Raw genomic sequence first — 23,503 nt, 5'->3', positions numbered from 1 at the left:
ACTCATGGAGGTATCACATGACCACAGAGGTGAGCCTTCCACCTGACAGAGAGGGGAGGGAGGGAGTCTCTCCTCTCCTTGTATGGTGAAAGTGTGGCTATGTCATGCTTTCTCATTATTATTATTACTAATAATAATTACTAATAATAAACATGTATTAGATTTCAGGTGTATCATTTACACCAAGTTAACTATAAGGCTTTTGTTAGATGTTAACCAAAAATAGAGTTTTAAACTATTTAAAACAAAAACTTGAACAAGAGGAACAACGACAGAAACAAAACATGCAAGCCAAAGTCTGGCTAACATGTGCATGAGTGGCAAAACAACGAGGTTAACTCAGCTTCTCGCTATGCATGTGTATTGATGTGTGTAACAACGTTATTACTGTATTAACTACTATGTTTTTGTAACTGGCAGTGAGGCTTTTCACACTGTTAGTGAGACTCTGCCTTGTTGTTGGAGACCACACCTTCCTCTGTTGTGTGTCGGACTCTGACCCAGGCTCAGTCTGAGAGAGAGAAAGCAAGACACACACACATGCACGCCCACGCCCACACACACACACACACACACACACAGACTGCCCAACTTACCTGAGGTTACATAGTCTACCACTAATCTTGCAACTTTCATAAAAGTGAAGAGTTTGAAATAAACCTGCTGATGGGTTAACTACCTAAAGTCTAGAGTCTTTGGTTTGTTCTGTGTACTTGTGCAAACATAAACCTGCTTCCCACACATGTAAAGAAAAGTCTGCATGAAAGTAAGATGCTATCTAGTAGTGCTGCTTTGCATGTCCTTCTTCAGTATGTTTCTGAGTCTTGACATTTGACCTTTGCGTGGTTGCACTCCTGTATGGTCTGAAGTGTTTGTTGGTCCAGAGTTTGAAATATATTTGTCATCATTATAGCTCTATTAGACAATAAGTTAGATAGAAATTTATTTATTTCTAAGTAGCAACATTTTGCATTTGCATTTAACCAGATAAAGCGTTCGAAAAAGGATGAAAGGACAGTTTTGTTTTTTATGGACATGCAAAGCAAACAACTGTTAAGGAGGTATGCAGTGAGGATAGTTTCCTCTGCGCTCTCTCTCTCTCTCTCTCTCTCTCTCTCTCTATATATATATATATATACATATATATATATATATATATGTATATATACAGTATAGATAGATAGATAGATAGATAGATAGATAGATAGATAGATAGATAGATAGATAGATAGATATAGCTATATACAGTATGATGTTATTGCGATACAGTGAATTTCTAATATTTGTTGTGTTTGAATGAATTTTGATAAGGTAAACACTCTTTTATGAATATGTTTCTATGTCCTTTATTTTGGGTTTATAAATTTTATCTTTTACCATTCAGCATCAGAAGTGTGTGTGTGGGTGCCGGGGGGGGGGGGGGGGGGGGGGGGGGGGGGGGGGGGGGGGCGTGTGTAATGGCATTGGTTTGAAAAACAAACATTTTTTATTTTTGCAGAGACATTTTACACTTTAATTTGAGAAATTTATGAGAAAAACTGAAGGCAATACACATGACGGTGGCAACTGAACACAGTAAATGTTAAAAAATTCCATGTTGAATAGAGCATTTTTGTGTACTTTTTTTTTCCTTTAAAACATGGTATTATAGCTCACAAACCCACCGCAGATACTGTAGATATAGTTATGAAGAAGCCACATCAAGCATGCGGTTCAATTTGCATGATCACTTGCGTCATTTGAGTGTGGTGCATATTTTTAAAAACACAATTTACATTTCATTTTTAAAAATATTAGTTGGAAAGTTTCCATTGCAGGAAAAAAAAAAAAACAAAGCAAAATGCAAATCAAAACCAAAAGCTTGATGAGCGGATAGAAGAAGACAAAACAGGCAACACAAAACAGCAGATCAACAACAGCGATTAAGAAGACCGACATCTTTCTGTCTTCACTGAGCAGAACCTTTAGCAGCATCAAACATTTTCTTCCTTCCCTCCATCCCAGACATGGCCTCCACATTCTTCCTCCAGTCGCTGTCCTCCACTGGCCTCTTCTGTGGATAGATGAGCAAATAGATGATGTAAGAAAGTCTACAAAAGTCCCAGTACAAGAGTCTTTGTTGACGCTGTGGAGATGACCGGCATTAGGAAACCTCATTGTTTGCTAAGCCTTTGAGACCTGTTCTATAAAACGGAAATCCCCATAGAGAAGAGTGTTTAACCGTACTTGTAGAACTGGTTTCTGATGTATTGCTCACTGAAATTCACGAATCAGTGCAAACACACAGACACACACACGCCCACACCTAAACAGACTAATCCAAAGATATACACACTCACTGGCAAATGGTGTCCACGGAGCAGAATTAGTGACAAAAGTGTACAATTGGATCTTTGTATCATGTACCACACCTCCACCCTGCACTAGCCAACTATTGGATTACTCAAACACACCTTTTACACACACATAAACACATTGTTCAGGTTCTTCATGGCATACAGAAGACTGATCTCATAAATGTCACAAACCGGTACCCCGAGGAAAGTTTTTCATCTTTCTTGGGCTGTTTTGATTGTCTGTTTGTGAAGTGTTGTCTTTCTAAGCCCACCTTCTCAGTGTCTTCTTTCTTGACAGACTTGAGATTAGCTCGAAGATCCATGGACACTTTGTGCTTGGAGCCCAGCAGCGAGCGAAGGATGGCGTCAGCAGAGACACGAACGCGTCTAAGATTGGGCCTCTTGAATTTCCCCCTGAGGTCTAGAACTTTGATGTTTAGGTCTTTAATCTGATCCAGGGAGAGAGAATTGAGAGATATGTAGTTGGCCAGCTGCAGGGTGTTCTCGTGTGGTTGTACCATCATATGGTTACCTGTATGACTAAAGATAAGCATGATTGTTACTGTTAACTCACCTCCCGTGTGTTAAGCATGACTTTGGCCTCAATGTCATATCGTTCCTCATCAACCACATCGATCTTTGCGTGGAGCTCTCTACAGAGATCCTACACACAATACACACACATTTCAGAGAATTTCACATGTTGACTGGTTTGGAGGTTTTAATAACATAGGAAAAAAGTATATTTTGTGGATTAGTACCTGAAGTTGAGCAAGACTGAAACCACCGGTGTTCAGAGGAGGCGCTTTCTCTGCGAGGTACTTCTGTTTTTCTTCTTCTTTGACAAGAATCTCCTGCTCCAGTTCCTCCTTGGCCTTTGCCACCATCAGGCTCTGGACAAACAAATCTCTCTTAGCAACTCTTGGTTCAAATTTAAATGAAAGAATTAAAAATATTAAATCATTTGTTCTTATGGTTCTCATGGTCCAGTGCTGCCACGCAAGTAGGGTTGAAAGCATCTTACAGCAAGAGAGATTTAAGTTCTCTTGCGGTTTTGTTCATGGTGCGCATTTACTCTACCTGGGTTTTCTTTGGAAACTCTGATTTCCACTGACAGTTTAAAATTGTGTAAGATTAAGTAATTCCTTTATATGTGTGTTTGTATGTGTTTGTGCCTTATTTTCTATGCTGTCTCCACCTCCTTACCTAGTGACCAGCTATAACGACTAAGTGCACTTAGAAGAGGAATACATGGTATTTGTCCATCCCTATTGCTCTCTTGTGGTCAAATGCCTACACTAAATAAAACAGAATATAATGTTTGACAGTGATTTTTCTTACCTTCAGCATCAGCTTCCTTGAGGCTGATATTTTTGATTTTCTCTGCATGGGCAGGAGATTATCAGTAGATGTATGTCATTTACACCAAGGCATTCTCATTTAAATTATTCCTTGGTTAAGAAATAGTCTTACCTCTTGTCTGTAAAGGAAGATTGGGGAACAATTTAACAGCAATCTCAGAGTAAAGCAGCAATATTTGTTTTGTTTGTGACTGAGTCAATGGTCTATAAAGGGAAGGCAAAGTTTAATCACTCACACATGCTCAGGCATCCTGCTGATGAGGTCTCTCTGGATGAGAAGAAGAAGAAGAGATTAGAAACTTAGCAGTTGTCAGTGTTTGTCTCTCAGCCTTTGATGGACCTTATCACCTGTCTACACTCTTCATGCTTGATTGTGGAGTAGGGGCTAACAGGAACTCTCTAACTGTTTAATGCTGTGTTTGGCATTTAAATGTCAAACATTACTGCAAAAATATCACTTTACAAATAATAATTTTGGGGGACTATCAAAAGTTTATTAACTTTTAATAAATAAAATTTAATTTAAGCGCCCTGTAGTTGTGAGTGTAGCGCTCAGTGATGGTTTTATTTGAACAATATTAGCAATTAGCAATGGTTAAGTTTACCCATTGTTCCCATTCATTGTGTATCCTGTCCATCAGGGAATAAATAATAACACTAACATGTTTATCTAAATGATATTATGAATGAATATATTAATTGAATCCAAGTTAGGAGCTGTTGTAGGACTTATGGTTTACAACATGTATGTGTTGGAGAAAAAATTTAAGGTTGTGTCAGTTTTAGCAGAATTGCTAACGTTAAATTCCAACTTGTTTCCAACACAATTTGCCAATGAACACTACAATTTAGTTTGTTTGTCAAGGGCTATATTTTAGACGTTTATTGCTATTTCAGCAACCTTTTAAACAAAATTAAAAAAAATTATTTTGTTTCAAACCAAATGAGAAAATGTCCTTAATTAAATTTGTGGTTGAGTACGGTTGAGTTGCAATTTACAGTTGTTTTATCTAGCTCATCAATACCACAATTGTTTTGGTTGGAATAGCATTTTTTTTACACAAGTATTGGTCATTGGACCTGGATAAATCAGTGCTGTAGGTCTTTTATAGTAATTCTCAAAACTGATGATTTTCAGTTTTTGGGTGAATGATTTTTCCCTTTCCCCTCAGTATTACAAGCTTCTGCTCTTTATCCACAAAGTTATGAAACACTCACCCACTATCTCTGTTCTCCCCGTATCAACATTACCTCACCATTTTTATTTAATCTCTGTTATGAATGGCACAGCACAAGACCTTTTGGTTTACGAGGGCTACAGTCTGTTCCAGTGGATTAGGAAAATTCCAGAGTGTAAACCCTCCCTGATGTCTCCTCTTGTATCATTCATCCCCATCTTTCTCCTCAGGATTATCTGTATCAGAGGAATTTGGAGTGGACTGGACCATCTCCCCAAATAGACCAGACAGCTGTGGAGAGGAGCTGAGCTGCCCAGCCTGGATCAAGAGTTCACTATTAGCAATTCATGGATGCTCACGAGCCTCCGTGATGCAGTCAGCTTGGCAAAGCAAATCAAAATTTTACATCTAAAAAAAAAAACATCTTTCATTTAAATTTGATCCAGTTAAACATTACCCTAGTATCCAGTTAAATACAGCACTGCTGCTTATAAGTGTTTACAAGAAACAACAACAAGACAGAAACTAGACTCAAAGATATGAGGACATATAAATCACAAACAAGAAGAAAACCATTGCACCAATCTGTAAGAAAGATGCCAGCTGCTCACATTTACATTTTCTGTATACCGTCAAATGTATGCAATCAGACTAACAATGTACCTAAAATATTTTTATAACACATTATAGAGGCCTTACCTGTGTCTAAGACAGACGAAAAGAGCAACACGCGTGACAGAGATAGGACGGACAGATCAGAGATGAGCCCAGTCGTTCTGTATCCCTCTATTTAACTGTGCCACCCATTGTCCAGCACCCTCTTTCTTTTTTTTTCTAGTGGAGGCTATTATTAGGTAAGACCATTTCTCTTTCAGGACAATTTTGTTCAGTCTATTTGTCTCTCACGGACATGGTTAAAGCATAACCAACGACGTAAAGTTTGGAGCCTCACATCCCACGACTGGATGAAATGTCTTTAATGCATTTGGAATAAGCTTGCATGTTAACAATTATTTTAATTATTATTGTAATTATTATTATTTTAATGATAAAACTACTTACGCTGCCAAAGATGTTAACAGCACATGTTGTCATGTACAGGAATAGAGTACTCAGATAAATAAGAGACCCCTTAAGGGACGTTGAAGGAAAACATTTTAAAATAAATATTGTGCTCACCTGATGATTTCTCTTGTGCGTCACATACTTTCTCATGCGGATGAAAAATTATCCGGTGAGCATGAGAAACTTTTCTTGTTTTTCTTTAGGGTCCCCATAGTTACAAAACCTAAATCAAATGTAGTAATACTTTATGCATTTTCCAGGTAAATAGTTCCACTTTATAGTAAAATCAAGTAACTATGTTACTTTCATTTGCTATAAAATTGCAATAGATACATAACTCAACAGAAATTTGACTTTTCAATTTGATGCCTTGAAATTGTCCTCTGACTTTTTAAAGTGTAACTAACCCTTTGAAAGCTAAACCTTGGCCCCTGACCAATTTTGAAAGATTCCAGCATAGTGGGCGCTGCCAAGAGACACCTACACTTACACTGCTGTTGGTGGATTTGTATCCACTGAGCATCCAAGACATTTAACAAGGAGTCCGAATCTGCTGAGTCCATTCTTGACCAGCGTTGTAAGGTACGGGTGCTGAGTGGAAAAAAAGGTTTTGTTGTCTAAGTTTGACTGAGATGTTGTGGTATGACCTTAAACAAGATGTTCATGCCGAAAACCTCGCCAGTGGTTGAAATAAGTAGGTTCTTCAAAAACAGTAGCAAAATTCAAATAGAATACTGATTGCTAGTCACCACAAGTGATTGATGGAAACGGTTCTCACCAAGGGAGGCACAAGCAGCCATTAGGCTTAGGTGAAAAGTACTTTTAAAAAAGAGTCTTGAGATAATATAGCTGACATCCAAAACAGCTTTTTGTATTTATCCAGGTCAATGTCTGATATCCAGATACATCTTACTATCTTCAGTATTCATATTTGACCAAAAGAAAAAGCCCAAGTTAAAAGTAATCTGTTGAGGAGCAAATGTGTTTTGCTCCTCAACAGGCATGTACATGTACACTTCTTTCGTCATGTACATGAAAGAAGTTGATCAACTTCACAAGGAGAGACTGCCCTCTTGTGGTCTAACATCGTAACATAGGCTCATTTTTAAAGTGGAATCATAGGCAGTCAATTTTTGGACATAGTTGACAATCTTCTGCTGTAGAGTAAAAGGTAAAAGATGAGTAGAGTAAAAAGGTATTTGGTAAACAGGTTTCTCAAGTACAGACTAATGATCACAACATTTAATCACAACATGTGGATTAAGTTATGTTCAAAATCTGGTATATTAAAGGCTGCTTTGGTTAAAACAATGTTCTTCATTCAGGGAAGTTAAGAACGTTACTCAAGCAAAAGTAAAAAGTACAGTGCTGGATAACAACTCCTATGTATATTTTTAGGCAGTTGTGTAAATATAACCAGTATCTACCCGCCTCTGAGTTTTACTTGATGAGTTACTTTATGTACGTAACTGCATGTTAGTGCATATTTTGAACTCCTCAAAGTAAGCAAAGCCTGTAGTAATGTCTTTAGAAATTTCACAATGAGATAAAATTACACATTCTCACACACGGTTACTATTTCTAGGAAGTTCTGCAAACAGGCCCCACTGAGCATTTGGGAAAGCCTTGCTAACATCTTTGTGTGAGTATTTACACCTGTCTCTACATCAGCCCCACAGCACATGTGGTTTGGTACAAAGATCCATAAGAGGGTGTCTCCCTGCTTCTCATGCTGCTCTTCGTCCATCGCTGACGCATGTGGTATGGCTTGCATTGGGGTTTTCCACAGTAACAGGAGTAGTCACAACACAGCCAAGCCTTTATTCCCGGAGAAAACACATAGACACACGCACACACCCACGCACACAAATTTCAAAACTCTTGACTAAATCCCACATGCACAACAACCCTTAAAGAAACAATAAAAGCCTGTCTTGCAAACAACAGTCTGCGAGTTCTTGGGCCTTGCTGAATTTCATTTTGGGTGTGCTATTGTAGGTGAATATTGTGTGGGTGGGTGTTTGCATGCACATGCCTCTGGCTCATACTGCTCCTCATTAGTCCTGCACACGGCTCTGAACAAAAGGTGTCCTCACTCCGACATACATGCAACTCCACTCTCTGCATTGTTGTGTGTGTGGACAAACGTGGGGGTTTTCTGGAGGCAAAGTTACTGCTCAACCGAAAACAAATGCGCTTTGAAACGAGTGATCTGACCGTAAAGTGAGCTGCAGTTTTTGTTTAGCACGAAGAGATTTCTGTCCAGATGTACATACAGTGACTCTTGAAAGTGTAAACATCCATGTTACAATCACAAGGTTTTAAAACAAAAAATAAATACAAAACTGGAACAAAAAAATTGGAACAAGAATTAATCATCAATCTTTCAGGAGATCAGACACAAACAACAACAAGGTTAGATGAATATGACTTAATTGCATTAATTTTAGCTAAAACCTTGTTGAAGCATGCTTTGATTTAATTTTAGCATGGTCTTCCTGAGTCACACCTTCCATCAGTTAGAGATAATCTAATGAAGCTGCGGTGAAGTTTATTCATCCTGGTACGATTTTTCTGACATTTACATCCTTCAGCCAGGGACATAAGAAGTTACAAATAATTTTACAGTAGAAAATGACCAATGATGAGCACAAATGTTGCTTAAAACTATGGTGTTGTGAACATAGTCATCAATGATTGGCGAAAATATTAGACTGAAATAAATTAAAAAAGGGTATTTTTCCAAAACTGATTGCCGCACCAGAGTGAAACTGGTCAGGGAGGACGAGAAGAAGACAGTAACACTGAAGGAGCTGTAGTTATTTCCAAAAGTACTGGTTGTGTTCTGGGTCTACGTGTGACAACAACCTCCTGTGTTTTCTATATCTGGACAAGGGAGGAGAGTTGCAAGACTGCTGCATTATTTTCCACAGAAAACATCCAAGACTGGCTAAAAGCTCCCAAAACGTTGTGGGAGAACGTGTTGTCATCTGAAGAAACCAATCTGGAACTTTTAGATCCATTATGCAAAAAGATAATCAGTCACTAAAACTAATATTAAGTTAAAAAGCGGCAGTTGTGTGGACTCCTGCCCAAGAGTGTATGCTAAAATTAAATCAAAAAGTGCTGATTTAATTTTAGCAAAATAATATGTTTTGTTTGTAAGTTGAACTATACAAGATATATATCACAGTAAAAGTGGAAAAAAAATGGTCAGTTATTTATCAGTCTCAATTTTTTAAATCTTAAAAAGGTGTAATTTCAACAATGGACCTGTAAAGAAATACACGTAAGAGAAAATGCTTAAGAATGAATTTATTTACATATTTGTAATACTGTGCATCACATCAGCAAACACACTTAAGAGAATCTTCCAAAGTATTCAGGGAAAAAAAATTCTTCAAGTTAAACTTCATGAATGAGTTAAGTCTGTACAAAAACATTATTTTTCTACTCTAGTGTCAAAATCCTTTAAAAGTGATGCTTTAAGTAGTATTTTTGAATCAAGAAGGCACAAAGGGTGAACTATTTTCAAGTTTAACAGTTTCTAATGTTTTTAAATATTCCACAAGTCTCTGAATGGTTAATTTTTAACAAACAAAAGTTGCCACCACAGCAAAAACTTCAAACAGTGTGCATGTTTCTGGTCCTGTTATCCATCGTCACTGTTGGGTTTTCCCTCACATCCCAGGTTGCTGTGCAGATAAGAAACAAAACAGAAGATGTGGGAATTCCTCCTCACTTTCTATTAGTCCCAAACTGAGGAGGAAAAAAAAACAAAAAACATTTTTAATAGCCATTACTTAAATTATATCTTTAACATTCAGGCAGCTGATGATCCACAAGCGTGCGCTCACTTATTTTACACTGTTACCACAGCTACACGGTTAATTTGGGCGCTTGGCTCCAGCAAGCTCGCTTAAGGAAGCGTTGCTGTGGATTCCTGATCTGTGAGCTCATAGTTCAGACTTTCAGACTCTCGGTTCACTTGAGGTTTCAGGCACTGGTTTCAGTATATAACTAGAATGTGACATAAATGTTGAAAACCAAAAAAAAAAAGAAAAAACCCACGTTGTTTTGCCTACATTTTTCTTCATAAGCATAGAATAAATTGTGTGAATGTGTGTCTCAGTGTGTATGTTTAAAAATACCCAGCTGCCTGCTGAGGGAGAGGCAAGCAGATGTTATTCTGGAGTCTTGCATTGCATCGTAATTATGTCCTCGAGTGAGGAGTAGAGAGTGGTTTGTGTCCTCAGAAGACTGATAACCATAGTAAAGAAACACTGAGATCTGTGACTAGGAGTGACTAGAGCATCTAAACACTCGAGTGGTGCATTTACATAACCATGTCAGGAACTTGGTGAAAGACTGTCAGATATGCGTTACCTTACTCCCAAGTGTCTGTTTACATTTGAATAAACTGTTGGATGCATCAGTGTTTGCTGGTTTTTAGGTTGTTGGCAGCAGAATGTTTGCTATTAGAAACGGGGGCAGAGGGATTTTGACTCAACAGCTTCTGATGAAAGGAACACTTTGACCATGAGTGGGTGTGGTGATGTAATGTTATACGCATAACACACCTTAATTAGTAGCTCATAGATGAACACATATTTTAAATATCCTTCATAACTGGGCACATACCGCAGGATATTGCTTTCGAAATTCCTTATCAAACATTTCCTTGGATGGAAAAGGTAAAAGATGAAAATAAATAATTATGTACAGCCCTGATTGCTTTCATGCGATTAAGAATCACACTATAAGTTCAATAACTTAGTTACATTTTTATTCATATCTTTTCTATTGATTATACCTTCCAAAAAAAGACAGAGAAGACTGGAAAACTGTCTTCCAGCTGTATGGAAGATAGAGTGAGGTGGCACTGCCTATTGCTCCTGCTGTCGCTGTGAACCACTGTTCAGCTACATGAAAATGGGACAATACATTAACATTGTGCCCCTTTTTCTAATGGGGCCCTCATGTCATTAAGACTCATTTAATACCCAAATTAATCCAACGGTTTTAACACATGGGTTCCAACTGGAGCCTTCGGGTTCTCAAGCCAGATTTTGCCTTTGGTCCCAAAAGCAAGGACTTGATGTAAAGGTCAAACCAAAATTTACATCCTATTACAGCTTAACCATAAGCAACACCCTTGTGCATCATAGAAAACAAAATAATAATAACGTCCAATTAAAGGACTGCTCCTACCACTTTGTTGACCTTCACCAGTGTTGATCTTACCGCCCAGTCAAAGCACTTCATCCTCCCCGGTGCTGCCTAAGGGCGCCGTGTACAGGTGCCGGGTCCTCCCGGTCCGCAGGGCCTGCTGGTTCTTGTATCGGACCAGCGCCAAGGCGATCTCCGCGTTCCACAGCGTGCCTTCCTGTGCGCACCGAAAGTCTATTTCCTTCCCTTTAGCCATGACCACTGTGAAGTAGACCATCTCTCGCTTGTACTCCACGCACTCCACCGTTTCCATGCGTTCAAAGCGCAGCTCCTTAGCTCTGGAGCTCCACGCCGACCCCGGAGCATCACTGCCTCTGCCTTTGCAGCTGAGCAGGCGGAGCCCTTCCTCCGTGAGCACGCAGCGCTTCTTCTTCCACAGCTGGAGAAGCCCGCTGCTGCGCTTCTCCAGCAGCCCATCTCGTATCACTTTCACCGGGAAGGACATGACCTAACCGCACGAAGAGACTCACAGTGTCTAGTCTTCAGCAGACGAGCCCATTCACTTCAGTTTAAAGCTCCTCACAAAAACATAGCGGCGTCAGACGAGCCTGACTGTGCGGATAATAACAACCTTCTGTTCAGCCTATACGTAGTGTCAGCTCACCGTGCGTGGAGGTTGGCCGGCTGGTCTGACCAGATATGTTTGGACATGCCCGACTCCACTGTGGACCTTCACCCACTTCAGCTCCAGCACCCCGCCTCCTCCTGGCTGCTGACGGGAAGAGGAGATGCAGGCTTTTATGAAACTCACTCCTGAGTGATGCGCGTGCGTGAGAGAGTGGTTGTGAATGAACAGTTACACAGGTACGTGGACTCGTCACGCCGCTTCCCTTCCCTTCCGAAATAGCTCGGTCGACGCAAGTATGAAATGTAAAACACGTCATTCAGCATGCTGCCCATCGTAACTTTCTCACTTTCTCACACAGAGTAGGAATACGGACAGGAATGCGAGTTGGGACGCTTGAAATTGTTTTGGATTCGTGTAGAGAAAGAGAGGAGACTGGACGAAACACGTTTAAATGGGGAAATGCGTCATTTACTTTTTACGTTTTTGAAAACCTCTTTCTAAAAAGAAAAAAAAAACACGACACATGTTTAATATAAAGTTGCTTTATTGTATGTGGTTCATGTTACAAAGTAAACACACTTTTGAATACTGTCAAAAAGTTACATTAACATATTTTAAAAACATTTTCGATCCAAACATTAAAAAAAAAAAGGTAATCACTGGTCCTTTCCGGCATTCCCCACATTCTGACAGTAGAGAGTGGAAGGTATTGTTATTCTCTCTTTTTGACATCATACAGGATTTATCTCATGTGATCATCTCAGAATGAGGAGTGCCATGACAGTGTTATGAGAAAAAAAATTATAAAATGTGCAGAAAGCAGTTTGTTAAAACGCAAAGGCATCCACCCAGCCTGGCTGCTTTAGTTATATTCCTGTGCAAACATAGTATAATGATAAGCTGTATTTGTTACACTAAGCTATTTCATTTTTAAGTATAAAATGCACACAAACGGGGAGTATTTACTGCATTTAATGTCTGAATTTTCTTGAAAACCAAACATGTCACTCTGATCCAAAGGTAATTCAAAGCATTAGTTCAATCACTGTACATCTAATGTATGTGTGATGCATAAACAATATTGGCCCTTTCCAAGACTAAATCTTTGGAGCTCATTTTCTTTCAGGGCCAAAAAGTTGTCATCAACATTTGTATTACAGGCTGGAGACAATGCCCTGCGACGGACTGGCGACCTGTCCAGGGTGTACCCCGCCTCCCGCCTGGAACGTAGCTGGAGATGGGCACCGGCAACCCTCCCGACCCCATTAGGGACAAGGGTGAACAGAAAATGGATGGATGGATGGATGGATGGCTGGAGACAAAAAACAAAGCTTAGGATTAAATAGCGTTTGCATTCTTTGTGTTTGTGTGGTCATTCTTGGAGTTTATTTTAATGCAGTATTGCATTAAACCTGCCCCGTGCTGGTCTGGAAAGCAGCTCAGTATAATGGAGACGTGACTCGGATCTCACTGGGTGTGGGCCAGCGCTCCGGCTCCTAGTCCATACCCAAATCCCTTGGGACCAAAGTTTTTGCCGTAGCAGCCTGTTAGAAACAAAAACAGTGTCATCAATTTACACTCGATCAGTATCAATTTCAGATCACTGACTAAAGGCTCATAGCAGACTTTTATCTTTGCTTTTTAAGTACTTATTGTATAAATATGAAAGCATCACAATAAATTAAATGTTAATTTGAGTACAATCAGAGGAGAAACAAAAACAATTAGGAACGGTTTTTTTTCCTTGGGGGAAAAAAACAACAAACTTTGGCACTGTTATTGATGCGACTGGAAAATAAAGCAATTTTTAAAATTCTGATTTCTGGGATGTTTAACTGAAATGGGGAGAGCGGGCATTTTCAAGGAGGTTTCAGTTATAAGTAAATGAAAACACAAAGTATAAAAATAGGCACCCCCAAAAATGTTTTTCTATCCTTAATTTTTCGTTGTAATAAATTCTTTAGTGTTATTTCAGTTATTCAGTGTGATTCCACATACAACCGCTCGGGGGCGCCGGCCACATTGGTGGCATAGAGAAGGAAACATAGAAGAAGAAACCTTCGCGTTACATGCTAAAGGAAGTTCAATGTGCGTGTTACGTCTCTTCTATATCACAGGTCAGTAAAAATGTATTTTGATGCATATATATTAGTTATCTTTAAAAGTTGAAGAGGTTATTAAATCGAGTATCAACCAGTGAGTCACGCCATTCAGTTTGTGGTTAGTGTTGTGTAGAACACAGACATTTCTGAAAACTTAATTAAAGCTAATGCTTGCGAACTTTGCACGTGTGTTAGCTAGCAGAGGGGCAGCTGAAAGACTGAGTTCACTTTGAATTGATTGGGTTTCACATATTTCCAAATGGTTCTCAAACAAAATATGTTATTTTGGTCTCTTTAATTGTAAAATGGATGCTTCTTTATGGGTTATTGCAAAAACCAGAGAAGCAATATTGCTATTCATTGAGTAAGTAATGGCTGCCTGTATGTGAAGTTAGTAAAGAGACAGTATTAAAGGAACATTACACCTGTTCAGTTTAGTACAGTTAAAAGCTAACATGCTTAAATGTTAAAGTATATTTGTGCAGAATAAAAGTTGCAAAAGCTACTAAAATAGTTAAAAGCAAAACACAGTTAAAAATACAATAGGTATGAGAAACATGGACTAAAAACTAATGTGGTTTATAGAATTAAAAGCCATCTGTGAATAGATTTTTTCATTTGATAAAATTCGTAACGTTAAATGGATCATGTTAAAAATAATTCTCGTATCATAAGCTTGTGATGAACTGAATTTAAAAGTTTTCTATTGCAGTTACTCATTGATACCTGAAGTATTACATAGAAGAAGAATAAACATTCCTATTAGATGCTAAAGGAAGCTGAAAATGTGTTTGATCTTTTCTGTCACAGTGTCACACATTGAGAGAACAAGATTTCAACATTACCCTCAGCCCATCCAAGGTTGGCAGGTAACATAACCATGACCATCATTAGTGTTATGTACTTGAAAGTAACTGTCACATTAGTGAGCCCCCTGCTGTTTTATTGTGGTTATTACAACTCAAAGAAAACAAAATGAAATGTGACAGTGTTAGCATTAATGTTAGCATATACAGCTCTGGTAGGGATCTTCATAATGAGGCAATATTTATATTGCTCTTGGCAATGTTTGACTTTAATTGCTTGTTTAAAGAAGTTGTTGGTTCTGTTTTTGCTGGGGTCAAGCCTGGAGTTCACAGGCTGCTGCTATGGAAGAAACATAGTCTCATTAGAATCTCACTTTTTGAGACATCGTCCCACTGAACATTTGTCCCATGCAAAATATGCATATGATTTTTTTCCACTTTGTCTGGTGTCAAATGGTCAAAGGAGCATAATTAGCAAAAAAAGTCACTGAGCTCAATCTAGCGCTGATTTCTTTGGCGTAGGTCACCACCAGATTTGCAGGTGAAATTCATTCAATTCAAAATTCATATACATAATTGGACAGGATAAAAATTCAGTGTTATAAATTCAAGATTAGTTATATAAGTTCAAAATTCAGTCTCTAATAAAACTGATGAAGACATCCTCTGTAACCATGTATGTTTTTTATAATAGACTAAAACTCAACCAAGCTGGGATTTCTTGATATTTTCTGCTGTCGTACTGCAATAACTTACCTGTAGAACAAAGTCAGTCGCATGTTGTGAAAATACATGTGAAGGCCCCAAATTTTCTGTCTTGTTAAAACAACTTTTCTTATAAATGCAGGGCTCAGTCTTTGTGATTAAAAGCTAATCATAGACACAAATTGTTGCTGGTTTATTGTCCATTTCAAAAAATGTTACATATTTTCAAGTGTATCACTTCTGTGTAGCAATTATCAGGTCACACCACATAATTTTAAATGGATTCAGCTTTGGTTTATACCAGAAGATACATTTTCTCTCTTCCTTCTATGTCAGTCTTTACCATTATGAAAAAATCTAAAACATTCAGGTACACCAAGAAGGAAGTATATTTGGTATTATTAGCTCAACAATGTCCCTCCTCTGGATAGTCCTATGCATCATTCTTCATGACCAGTCATTTGTCTTTCTCTTCTTTTTATTAGTTTTTTTCTTTTATGAAATCTTTGAGCTTGAAAATGGGCTGTATTCAAAGGTAAGGTGTAAATCTACTTCATGTTGCCTTTGATATCCTGTGAACATTGCTTTTGATAGTAAAAAGCAAAAATGTTCAAAATATCGATTCACTCTTGAACTGTCTGAAAGAAGTCTTTCTTCAATACCAATATAGGATTTAATTTTTTACACAAGTATGGTTGATGAGGGAATTTAAATCTTTGTAATTGTATTTCCTAATCTTGTTGAAGACATGGATTTTACCTTTACAGTAGATTTCTCCATCCTTGTCAGCTAGTGTGGTTGACTCCAGGCTTTTCCCACATGTGGCACAGGTGAAACACCCAATCTTATGCCAGGACTGGAAAGAGGAAGATAATTAATATAATACTAGTCATTACTTGAATGTTTCTGCATATGTGAGGTTTTCTTACACTCCCTGCTCCAATCACTTTCTCAGCAGCATAAACAGCTTTGCCACAGCGGGGACACTTGTCTGACCCTCCGAACTTCTGAGCCATCTTAGAGGGGTTTGCGTTTGTGGTGGGACAATGAGGGGCAGGTCTGATGGAAGAAGATGACAAAAAAACTGTTGATGAAGAGCCTAAAACAGACATCCAGAATTTAATATGTGCATTACTCACGTTTCATGTGTAATACCCAATGATTCTCCTTTGTCCATGCTAAGGGTCCCGGCACCCTGGCCATAGCCATAGCCCTTCGGCCCATGCTTCTTGCCGTAGCATGCTTTGCAGTAGACTTCATCCATATGGACCGTAACAGTTGTGCTGTCCAAGTTCTTCCCACACACCACTACACAAATAATAACATTCACAGACAGGCAGAAATGCATATATTATTGTTTTGCATATTTGTGTTTTTGAAATGTGTTTAGACAGGCCCCCGATTTCTTCCTTATATGGCACAGCGTTTCTGAAGAAGCATGTTCACATCTAAATTCCATTGCAGGAATGCCTGATAACAAAGTGGGAACACAAATATTGCAAATATCATCTAAAGGCCATGAACCCTCACCTTGCTACTGCAGTTTGAAATCTAATGTTTAATATCAGTACATGAGACCAAAAGATAAAAATACATGCTTTAATTTCTTTTAAGAATTTTGAGGGGTAACTTGCACATTACAAAAATAATGAGTTAATTAAATAAATAAGGGAATCAGTCTTGTGGTTTCCATAACTACAATCAGAGAAAACAACAAATAGTGTACTCACTGCACAGGAAGCAGGACTTGTGAAAGCTCCGTTTGTCACACAGGACTTCCTCAGCAAAGTAAACTGTCTTCGAACAGCGGCCACATTTATTTCCTCCTCCCAAAGGCATCCTGGGGAATGAAAGCTAACTGAAAATAAGGCCAAAGTGTTGTGAAATTAGTGTCATAGAGAAATACTGACAAAAGAGGGAAAAAAATGGCTATATCTCGTTTTATAGTGGAAAAGCTATCAGTAAATGTTATTGATTTTGCAGAGAGGTCTGGCTGGTCGCTTTATTTTTATTTATTTTCTCAGCTATGCAGGAACAAACAGATACCTTTAAAGATTGGGGACCTTAATTAATGAATCTAAAAAAATACAAAATTGTTAACTGCTCTCTGTTGGAAAAGAGAAAAATCATGATATAAAATGAGACATTAACTATTTCTAAAAGAAATAGTTAATGTCTCATGTCCCTGCAAAAGGTAATCATCTGAAGAAGCAAAACAGATGGATTGGAGGACTAATAAATTTGACAAAACCATTTTTGTTTTATTTAAAGCACATTTAAGCTATACTTGGTTGTCTGTAATTCTGGTTTTATTCAAGACTGTAATTTCATGCCTGCTAGTATGGCCTCTGTGAAAGAAAAGCAAACCAGTAATGGAAAGTCTAGGAAAGGTTATGCTAAATGGGAACAGATGAAAGTTCCTCTGTTGGAAAAGCAGACAAAGTTAGTGTGAGCATTATGTGAACCACGACTTTTTAAGGAATTTCAAAGCTTTTCAGAATGTAAAAGACTCTGGAATCCAGTCTGTTTCCACCCTGAGTTTTTCCCAGCATGACCCTCCCAATCAATCCTTGAGTATCCACTTCCACATTCCTGACTGTGTAAACCCTCCCACCTCTCTGCCGTTGGTTCACATATCCTGACTGACTGTCTTGTTTTACATCCCTCTGTCCTGCTTGTTTATTTCAGAAGGATGAAAACCCAGTATGTGCCATTGCTCAAATATCACTTCCTTTTCTCTTATCAGTTAAGGGAGCAAAGCTTTTAACTCTGTTTTTAGTCACTTCCTATAATCCTGAACACATTTCCTGTTCTTTCAGAGCAAGTCATTTCATGATAAACTCTTTTGACCAAACCCAGGACAGTTGGCTCCCAAACTAAATAGGACTTACAAAATGCTGTTGATTTTAATACAATTTTATTGTATAGCAAAACCTTATGTGAAGGAGTGTCTAATGCCTTGATGTTGATGTTCTATCATTATAAGCATCAAATTATTTTTAGTGGGATTAGTTTACTTGCTTTGACAAAGTCAGTTTGGTAAGAGTTGCTTTAAATCTTTCCTCTCCATAATCAAATCATGATATAAATGGTGTATTATTTATAAAATCAAACTAATTGAATAACACACAACATATACTAAGGGTAGTTTAGGTAGTGTATGCTTTCTTATATAATTTATTATCTTGACTTATGGCTTTGGGTTCTGAAAAAAAAATTGCAAATAAATTGGGCACAAATATGTGAACCTAGATGTATTTGTGTAAATATAGAGCTCTCTTCACATTTTCTCTCTTTCTTAGAAAATGTGAAGTGTGCAAACTAAAGTAATTACTCAAGACTGAAGTTTGTGTATCTAATATTGAACAAAACATACTGGAGACCAGTAAAAGCAGATATTTCAGGGATGTTTTTGTACCAAACAGGGAAACAAAATTAGAGTTTGAGAATACTAAAACAATAGACTGAGTAATTAAATTTAACTTCTTTGTGATTTTACAGCAGTTTTATGATGGTAGATTAAGAGGAAGCGGCTAAAGGCTTGGACCTGAGATAAGTACCATGGTGCGACAACATTCCAGTTCCTAGCCTCTAGATCAAGTTTGCAAGTCATAATGAGAAGGAGATTCACTTTTGAACATGCAAAGAAAGAAACTAGGTTCAGCTGGAGGTTTCTTCCTGTTTAAAGAGTATTTTTCTTTCCACTGTCGCCACATTCATGCTCATTATTAAGTTTTGGTACAAGCAATGAAGACCTGATGCAATTAAGTGTCTGCTGTCACCATATGCTCATTTAGGAGGAGAAATTGCTACAAAGTCAGACATGTTGCAACAGGCTGGGACCTAATTTGAGTATATATTTCTGCATATAAACTGGATCGGTTTGTTTTGCAAGCTAGTTGAGATGACATTTTTTGAATGAGTCCTATGCCTAAATTAAGTAAATTACTTACATTTCCAGAAGAAAGATCCACTGAAATTCTGAGGACATCCTACATAACTACAATATGGGCACTGAGGAGTACGGGTCAACCCTCTGCTGCAGGGTCACATGTGCAGGGGAATGGATCCAGACAATCAGGGTTGGGAAAGCTGATTTAGAGAATCATGCTGAATTTGAGTACTAGTACATGTTGGCTGTTTAACACTGCAAGTTTAAACATGTAGCTGCACAGTCAGTGGATGTGGGAGTGCAAACAGCTACAAATCAGGAAGTTTGCTCATAAATTACACGTGGTTTCGTCTGACTTTTGTGAGATTACTTCCCCTTGCTCCCTGCTTTATGATTTGCAGATATACGTCATAGCTTTCTGTCACTATTTGCAGTAACCTATAACTTCGATATCTGTTTCCACCGGTTATTTTCAGTATATTTTAATCATGTTGTAGCGAAGGCTATGTCACTAGAACCAGACATACTATAAGAACATAGATATGTTTGAAAAATAAAATAAAAAAAACATTGCTCACCTAAAGTTAGTAGATGTTGTTGGTCTGAGACGTAGGATAAAAAGAAGTTGGATGCAGCCCCAGTGCAGGAGGGTGTGTTCAGGAAACGACTGGTTTCCTGAACACCAGTATACAATTACTGCTCTTTTAGTTGAAGAACAAATTTAGGTTATGTGTGTTTTACTGTATTTCCCAGTAGTGGAAGTCAAATCAAAAATAAGTTATGTTCTCTTCTTCAATGTTCGTCCAGATGTGCTGAAAGGGAGGAGCTTCAGTTGTTGTGGCTTCAATGTGCAAAGTACTGAGGAAGAGGGAAGTTTCTGAGTAACTCACCAAGCGAGAGAGAGTCAGAGTGAAAGTAGGTGGGGTCAGGGGTGATTAAAAGAGGTAGTGGTTTGCCATGTTTCAAAGTGGAATTTACATTTTCTGTCTTTAAAAAAAATTAAAGGTGCTTTAAAAGTGTACAATTTTCTTGTAAATTCCAGTATTTACATCTCAGTATGACAGAAAATTCAGATTGTGGGGTGAGGTTCTCTTAAGAGGTAATGCCTTGTAAATATCTTAAATATTAGTTAACTTTTTAATCATATTTATAGCAAAAGTTTGTGTTTAGAGATTAAAGCTTATTTAAATGAAGCAATGTCAAAACCAGGTTCTTTTCATGACAAAAACAATTTTCACTCTTAACAAAAATGCCTTTTTAACCCTTTGATGCAATACATGGGTCAAAAGTGACCCGGCTGAGTTTTTATCTTCTATATCTTTGCAATAAATTAATTTCATCATTCAGTATTCTAGGTATTCCTCAATTAACTTGTTTTTGATCATCATACATCCTTAATAAAATTTTTCCTTTCTTACTTTTTGAACAAAAACCCTTTTTGTATCACTACCCTTCTAATGCACAAAACGGGTCAAAAACGACCCGCATTCATTTTCCAGGTTACTTCATGTATGGTTGAGTGTTTCTATGATATACTTTTGAAATAAATTAATTTTATCATTTACTTTTCCAGATATGCAGTAAATATCTTGTTTTTGTTTACCACAAATCATCATTTTTATTTTTTCTTTCTTAAGTTATGAACAAGCACAGTTTTTGTAATTCTACATGGACAATGGACAACTTTTTCACCAGTTTTCACCAGTTTCACCAAGCTCCTCAAGAACAATCTGACCATCATTGGGACTCTTCGCCAGAACAAGCCTGACATACCATCTATCATGAAGCCATCCAAATCATGGGAGCTTCATAGCTCGGAATTTGGATTCTATGGCAACATGACCATGGTGAGCTATGTGCAGAAGAAAGGAAAGGCTGTTGTCCTACTGAGCACCATGCATGATGACAAAGCAGTGGATAACAGCAGTCAGAAGAAGAAACCAGAAGTGATCCAGTACTACAATAAAACGAAAGGAGGAGTGGACACAATGGATCAAATGGTTAGCACCTACACAGGTCTGCGGAGAACAAGGAGGTGGCCCATGGTTCTCTGGTACAATATGCTGGATGTTGCCACACTCAATGCCTACACCAACTTGGGTGCACAACACCCTGATTATATGGGTGATGCGAGTAATGCACGACGACTATTTATCAAGGAGCTGGGCAAAGAGCTCGTCATGCCACATATGAAGAGGCGCATGGAGGGCACACCCAAACTCCAGAAGCATATTATTGAGGCAATGGGAAGGTGTGGGTTAAAAAAAGACACAGCCACCACTCAGCTACAAGAGGACATCAGACAGGAGGGCCAAAGGAAGAGGAAGAGGTGCGTGATCTGCCCAGTTTCAAAAGACAGAAAAGCCAGCAGCTAGTGTTCCCAATGCACTAGGCCGGTGTGCAAGGAGCACAAAAAAATTAGTGATCATTTGTGAGGCATGCAAAAATTGAGATGGCAGTTTGTGTTCTACTAATGTGTTCAGTTGTGTTTTATTTTGTTTGGTCACATTTCACCAGTTTACAGTTGTTCAACCACAGATAAAGTTCAGTTCAATAGCTGTTATCTGTTATCAGGATTTATGTGTATGTGTGATAAAATGACAAACGTGTTGCAAGTATTAAATAAATAACTGTTTGGCCCCATTCACTGCTAAAGTAATTACTTGAAACTTTATTTTTTTTATAGTATTAAGACATTTAATTTTAAATCACACTTGGATGACCCATGTATAGTAATATAAAAATTATTTTTGTTCATAAAGTAGGAAATAAAAAAATAAATTAATGATCTGTGGTAATTAAAAACAAGATATTTAAAGAATACTTGGAATATTCAATCATAAAATTAATTGATTTTGAAAAACAGAGCAAAGAAAAACTCAGTCAGCATGAAATAACATGGAAAATGAATGCGGGTCATTTTTGACCCATGTTGTGCATTAGAAGGGGTGTACATATGTTGTGCATCAAAGGGTTAAGAACCCAAACTACCATGGTCAGAGGTGCATTAGAGGTTAATATTCATGGGTAGCACACACTACTTAGTATGCTTAGTTAGAACCAGCAAGGTATAAGCAAATTAAGGCCTTATCCACATGGACATGAGCTTAGGTTCGTGTATCCATAAAATATTTTTGTTATGTATTCTGTGCATTCACACAAACTTGTCATCTTGGGAGACCAGAAACTATCATTTTTGGGCTCCAGAATGGATCCATTTTAGAACGCTTAATTTTTCATGAGGTCATGCGAGCCGCCTTTTTTAAATTATGGTGGCAAAGTTTCTACTCTTTCCAACAAACCTGCGCTTCACAAATAAACATGGTGGCATTCTGTGTCTTTATTTGACAGTGTTGTAATAAAAGGTGTGCCGATCGATCGGCCACCGATCATAATCGGCCGATTTCCGTGAAAAAGTGTATGATCGGTGATCGCCGATCACTGTCTCTTGTTACCGATCACCAAAGCCGATCACATTTCTCTCACTTCGCAGCCTGCGTGTACAGCTCATCTCTTCTTTCCTTAACATTGCGCAAGCGCACGGCAACAAATCCTGTCGTGTGGAACTGCTCTGAAAGTGAATGGGGACGTTTGCATAGTGCAGCAGAAAATTACCTCAGGGGTGAAGGATGCATGTCAAAATGCATCAACACAATGAATCTAATATGGCATTTAAAAAACAAGCACTTGACGGAGTTTATACACAAAATTAGCAATTTAGCAATTCTTTTATTTATTAGCTATGTCTAACATGCTGAATTGAGCAAGTCAAAGTTAAAAAAAAAACATGCTATTGATTCCCCACATACTACTGACAGCTTTTAGGCCTATTTTAGATTATAAACTAATTTTAGCATACTGAATGGAAGATGTCCATGTCAACATTCTTGTAATTCTCCACAAGCTATTGACTACATTGTGGCTTACTTTAGCATTGATGCTAATTTTTAGCATCAGAACGTTGATTTCCAACCGACGGGCAGACGTTGGCAGATTCTGTTTAAATTTCTTCAGAAATTTTTTAGTTCCAAGTTTATTACTGTAGTTATGTTTAATGAATGAGAAGGAATAAGGAAAAGCTCACTGAAGCAACTTGTTAGTGTAGAATAAAACATTGTAATTATCAAGGGAGGAAATATTTATTACAGATGGATATAGAAGTGAAGTATTTTATTTAAAATTAGCTATACAAGACAAGAAAAAACCTTGAGACAATAAAAAAAAAGTTAAATACTGTACATGTTTCGTTAAATACTGTATT

At 37.9% G+C, this 23,503-nt stretch overlaps 4 protein-coding genes across 8 annotated transcripts in view; 1 reads left to right on the top strand and 3 right to left on the bottom strand.

Annotated features, from left to right (window-relative positions):
• The window catches only part of csrp1a (cysteine and glycine-rich protein 1a), a 32,918-nt gene extending 12,797 nt beyond the window's left edge, over window positions 1-20,121 (bottom strand). The window contains exons 1-7 of one of the 2 annotated variants that reach the window (XM_028032007.1): window positions 19,821-20,120; window positions 17,081-17,190; window positions 16,490-16,658; window positions 16,280-16,409; window positions 16,110-16,206; window positions 13,060-13,281; window positions 12,264-12,908 (exon numbers count right to left, since the gene is read on the bottom strand). In XM_028032007.1, coding sequence (XP_027887808.1) covers window positions 13,205-13,281; window positions 16,110-16,206; window positions 16,280-16,409; window positions 16,490-16,658; window positions 17,081-17,189 — 582 coding nt within the window. In that variant the 5' untranslated portion in view covers window position 17,190; window positions 19,821-20,120 and the 3' untranslated portion in view covers window positions 12,264-12,908; window positions 13,060-13,204. Of the gene's footprint in view, window positions 1-12,263; window positions 12,909-13,059; window positions 13,282-16,109; window positions 16,207-16,279; window positions 16,410-16,489; window positions 16,659-17,080; window positions 17,191-19,820 lie in introns of those variants that run through there. The other variant, XM_028032090.1, reaches the window with a different exon arrangement.
• Window positions 25-11,964, bottom strand: phlda3 (pleckstrin homology-like domain, family A, member 3). 4 transcript variants are annotated; one of them, XM_028032638.1, is made up of 3 exons: window positions 11,185-11,964; window positions 10,132-10,136; window positions 9,236-9,711 (listed from the first exon to the last, which is right to left on the bottom strand). In XM_028032638.1, the coding sequence occupies exon 1, from the start codon at window positions 11,612-11,614 to the stop codon at window positions 11,192-11,194; it is 423 nt and encodes a 140-aa protein (XP_027888439.1). In that variant the 5' UTR covers window positions 11,615-11,964; the 3' UTR covers window positions 9,236-9,711; window positions 10,132-10,136; window positions 11,185-11,191. The 4 variants fall into 4 exon arrangements, with proteins under 4 accessions (XP_027888521.1, XP_027888431.1, XP_027888439.1 ...); XM_028032560.1 differs by having other exon boundaries at window positions 11,152-11,963; XM_028032720.1 differs by lacking the exons at window positions 9,236-9,711; window positions 10,132-10,136 and adding an exon at window positions 25-67.
• tnni1a (troponin I type 1a (skeletal, slow)) lies at window positions 1,603-5,681 on the bottom strand. Its single transcript, XM_028032329.1, has 8 exons — window positions 5,575-5,681; window positions 3,934-3,965; window positions 3,810-3,816; window positions 3,678-3,719; window positions 3,098-3,229; window positions 2,911-3,000; window positions 2,609-2,785; window positions 1,603-2,053 (listed from the first exon to the last, which is right to left on the bottom strand). Exons 2-8 carry the CDS (start codon window positions 3,945-3,947, stop codon window positions 1,949-1,951), a joined length of 567 nt encoding a protein of 188 aa, XP_027888130.1. The 5' UTR covers window positions 3,948-3,965; window positions 5,575-5,681; the 3' UTR covers window positions 1,603-1,948.
• Window positions 20,122-20,499: 378 nt separating the features above from the next.
• Window positions 20,500-22,220, top strand: LOC114153291 (piggyBac transposable element-derived protein 4-like). Its single transcript, XM_028031763.1, has one exon. The coding sequence runs from the start codon at window positions 21,024-21,026 to the stop codon at window positions 21,615-21,617; it is 594 nt and encodes a 197-aa protein (XP_027887564.1). The 5' UTR covers window positions 20,500-21,023; the 3' UTR covers window positions 21,618-22,220.
• Window positions 22,221-23,503: the final 1,283 nt, after the last annotated feature.

Source organism: Xiphophorus couchianus, chromosome 1 (genome assembly GCF_001444195.1).
Source record: "Xiphophorus couchianus chromosome 1, X_couchianus-1.0, whole genome shotgun sequence".
Lineage (NCBI taxonomy): Eukaryota > Metazoa > Chordata > Actinopteri > Cyprinodontiformes > Poeciliidae > Xiphophorus > Xiphophorus couchianus.
This window is presented reverse-complemented; position numbering and strand designations above follow the sequence as displayed.

Coding starts and splice junctions, on each gene's coding strand:
- LOC114153291 (XM_028031763.1), top strand. CDS start 21,024: ATGAAGCCATCCAAATCATGGGAGCTTCATAGCTCGGAATTTGGATTC.
- tnni1a (XM_028032329.1), bottom strand. Junction 3,001..3,097: donor TCAGTCTTGCTCAACTTCAG/GTACTAATCCAC, acceptor TATTGTGTGTAG/GATCTCTGTAGAGAGCTCCA. Junction 2,054..2,608: donor AGAAAGAAGACACTGAGAAG/GTGGGCTTAGAA, acceptor ATCTATCCACAG/AAGAGGCCAGTGGAGGACAG.
- phlda3 (XM_028032720.1), bottom strand. CDS start 11,614: ATGTCCTTCCCGGTGAAAGTGATACGAGATGGGCTGCTGGAGAAGCGC.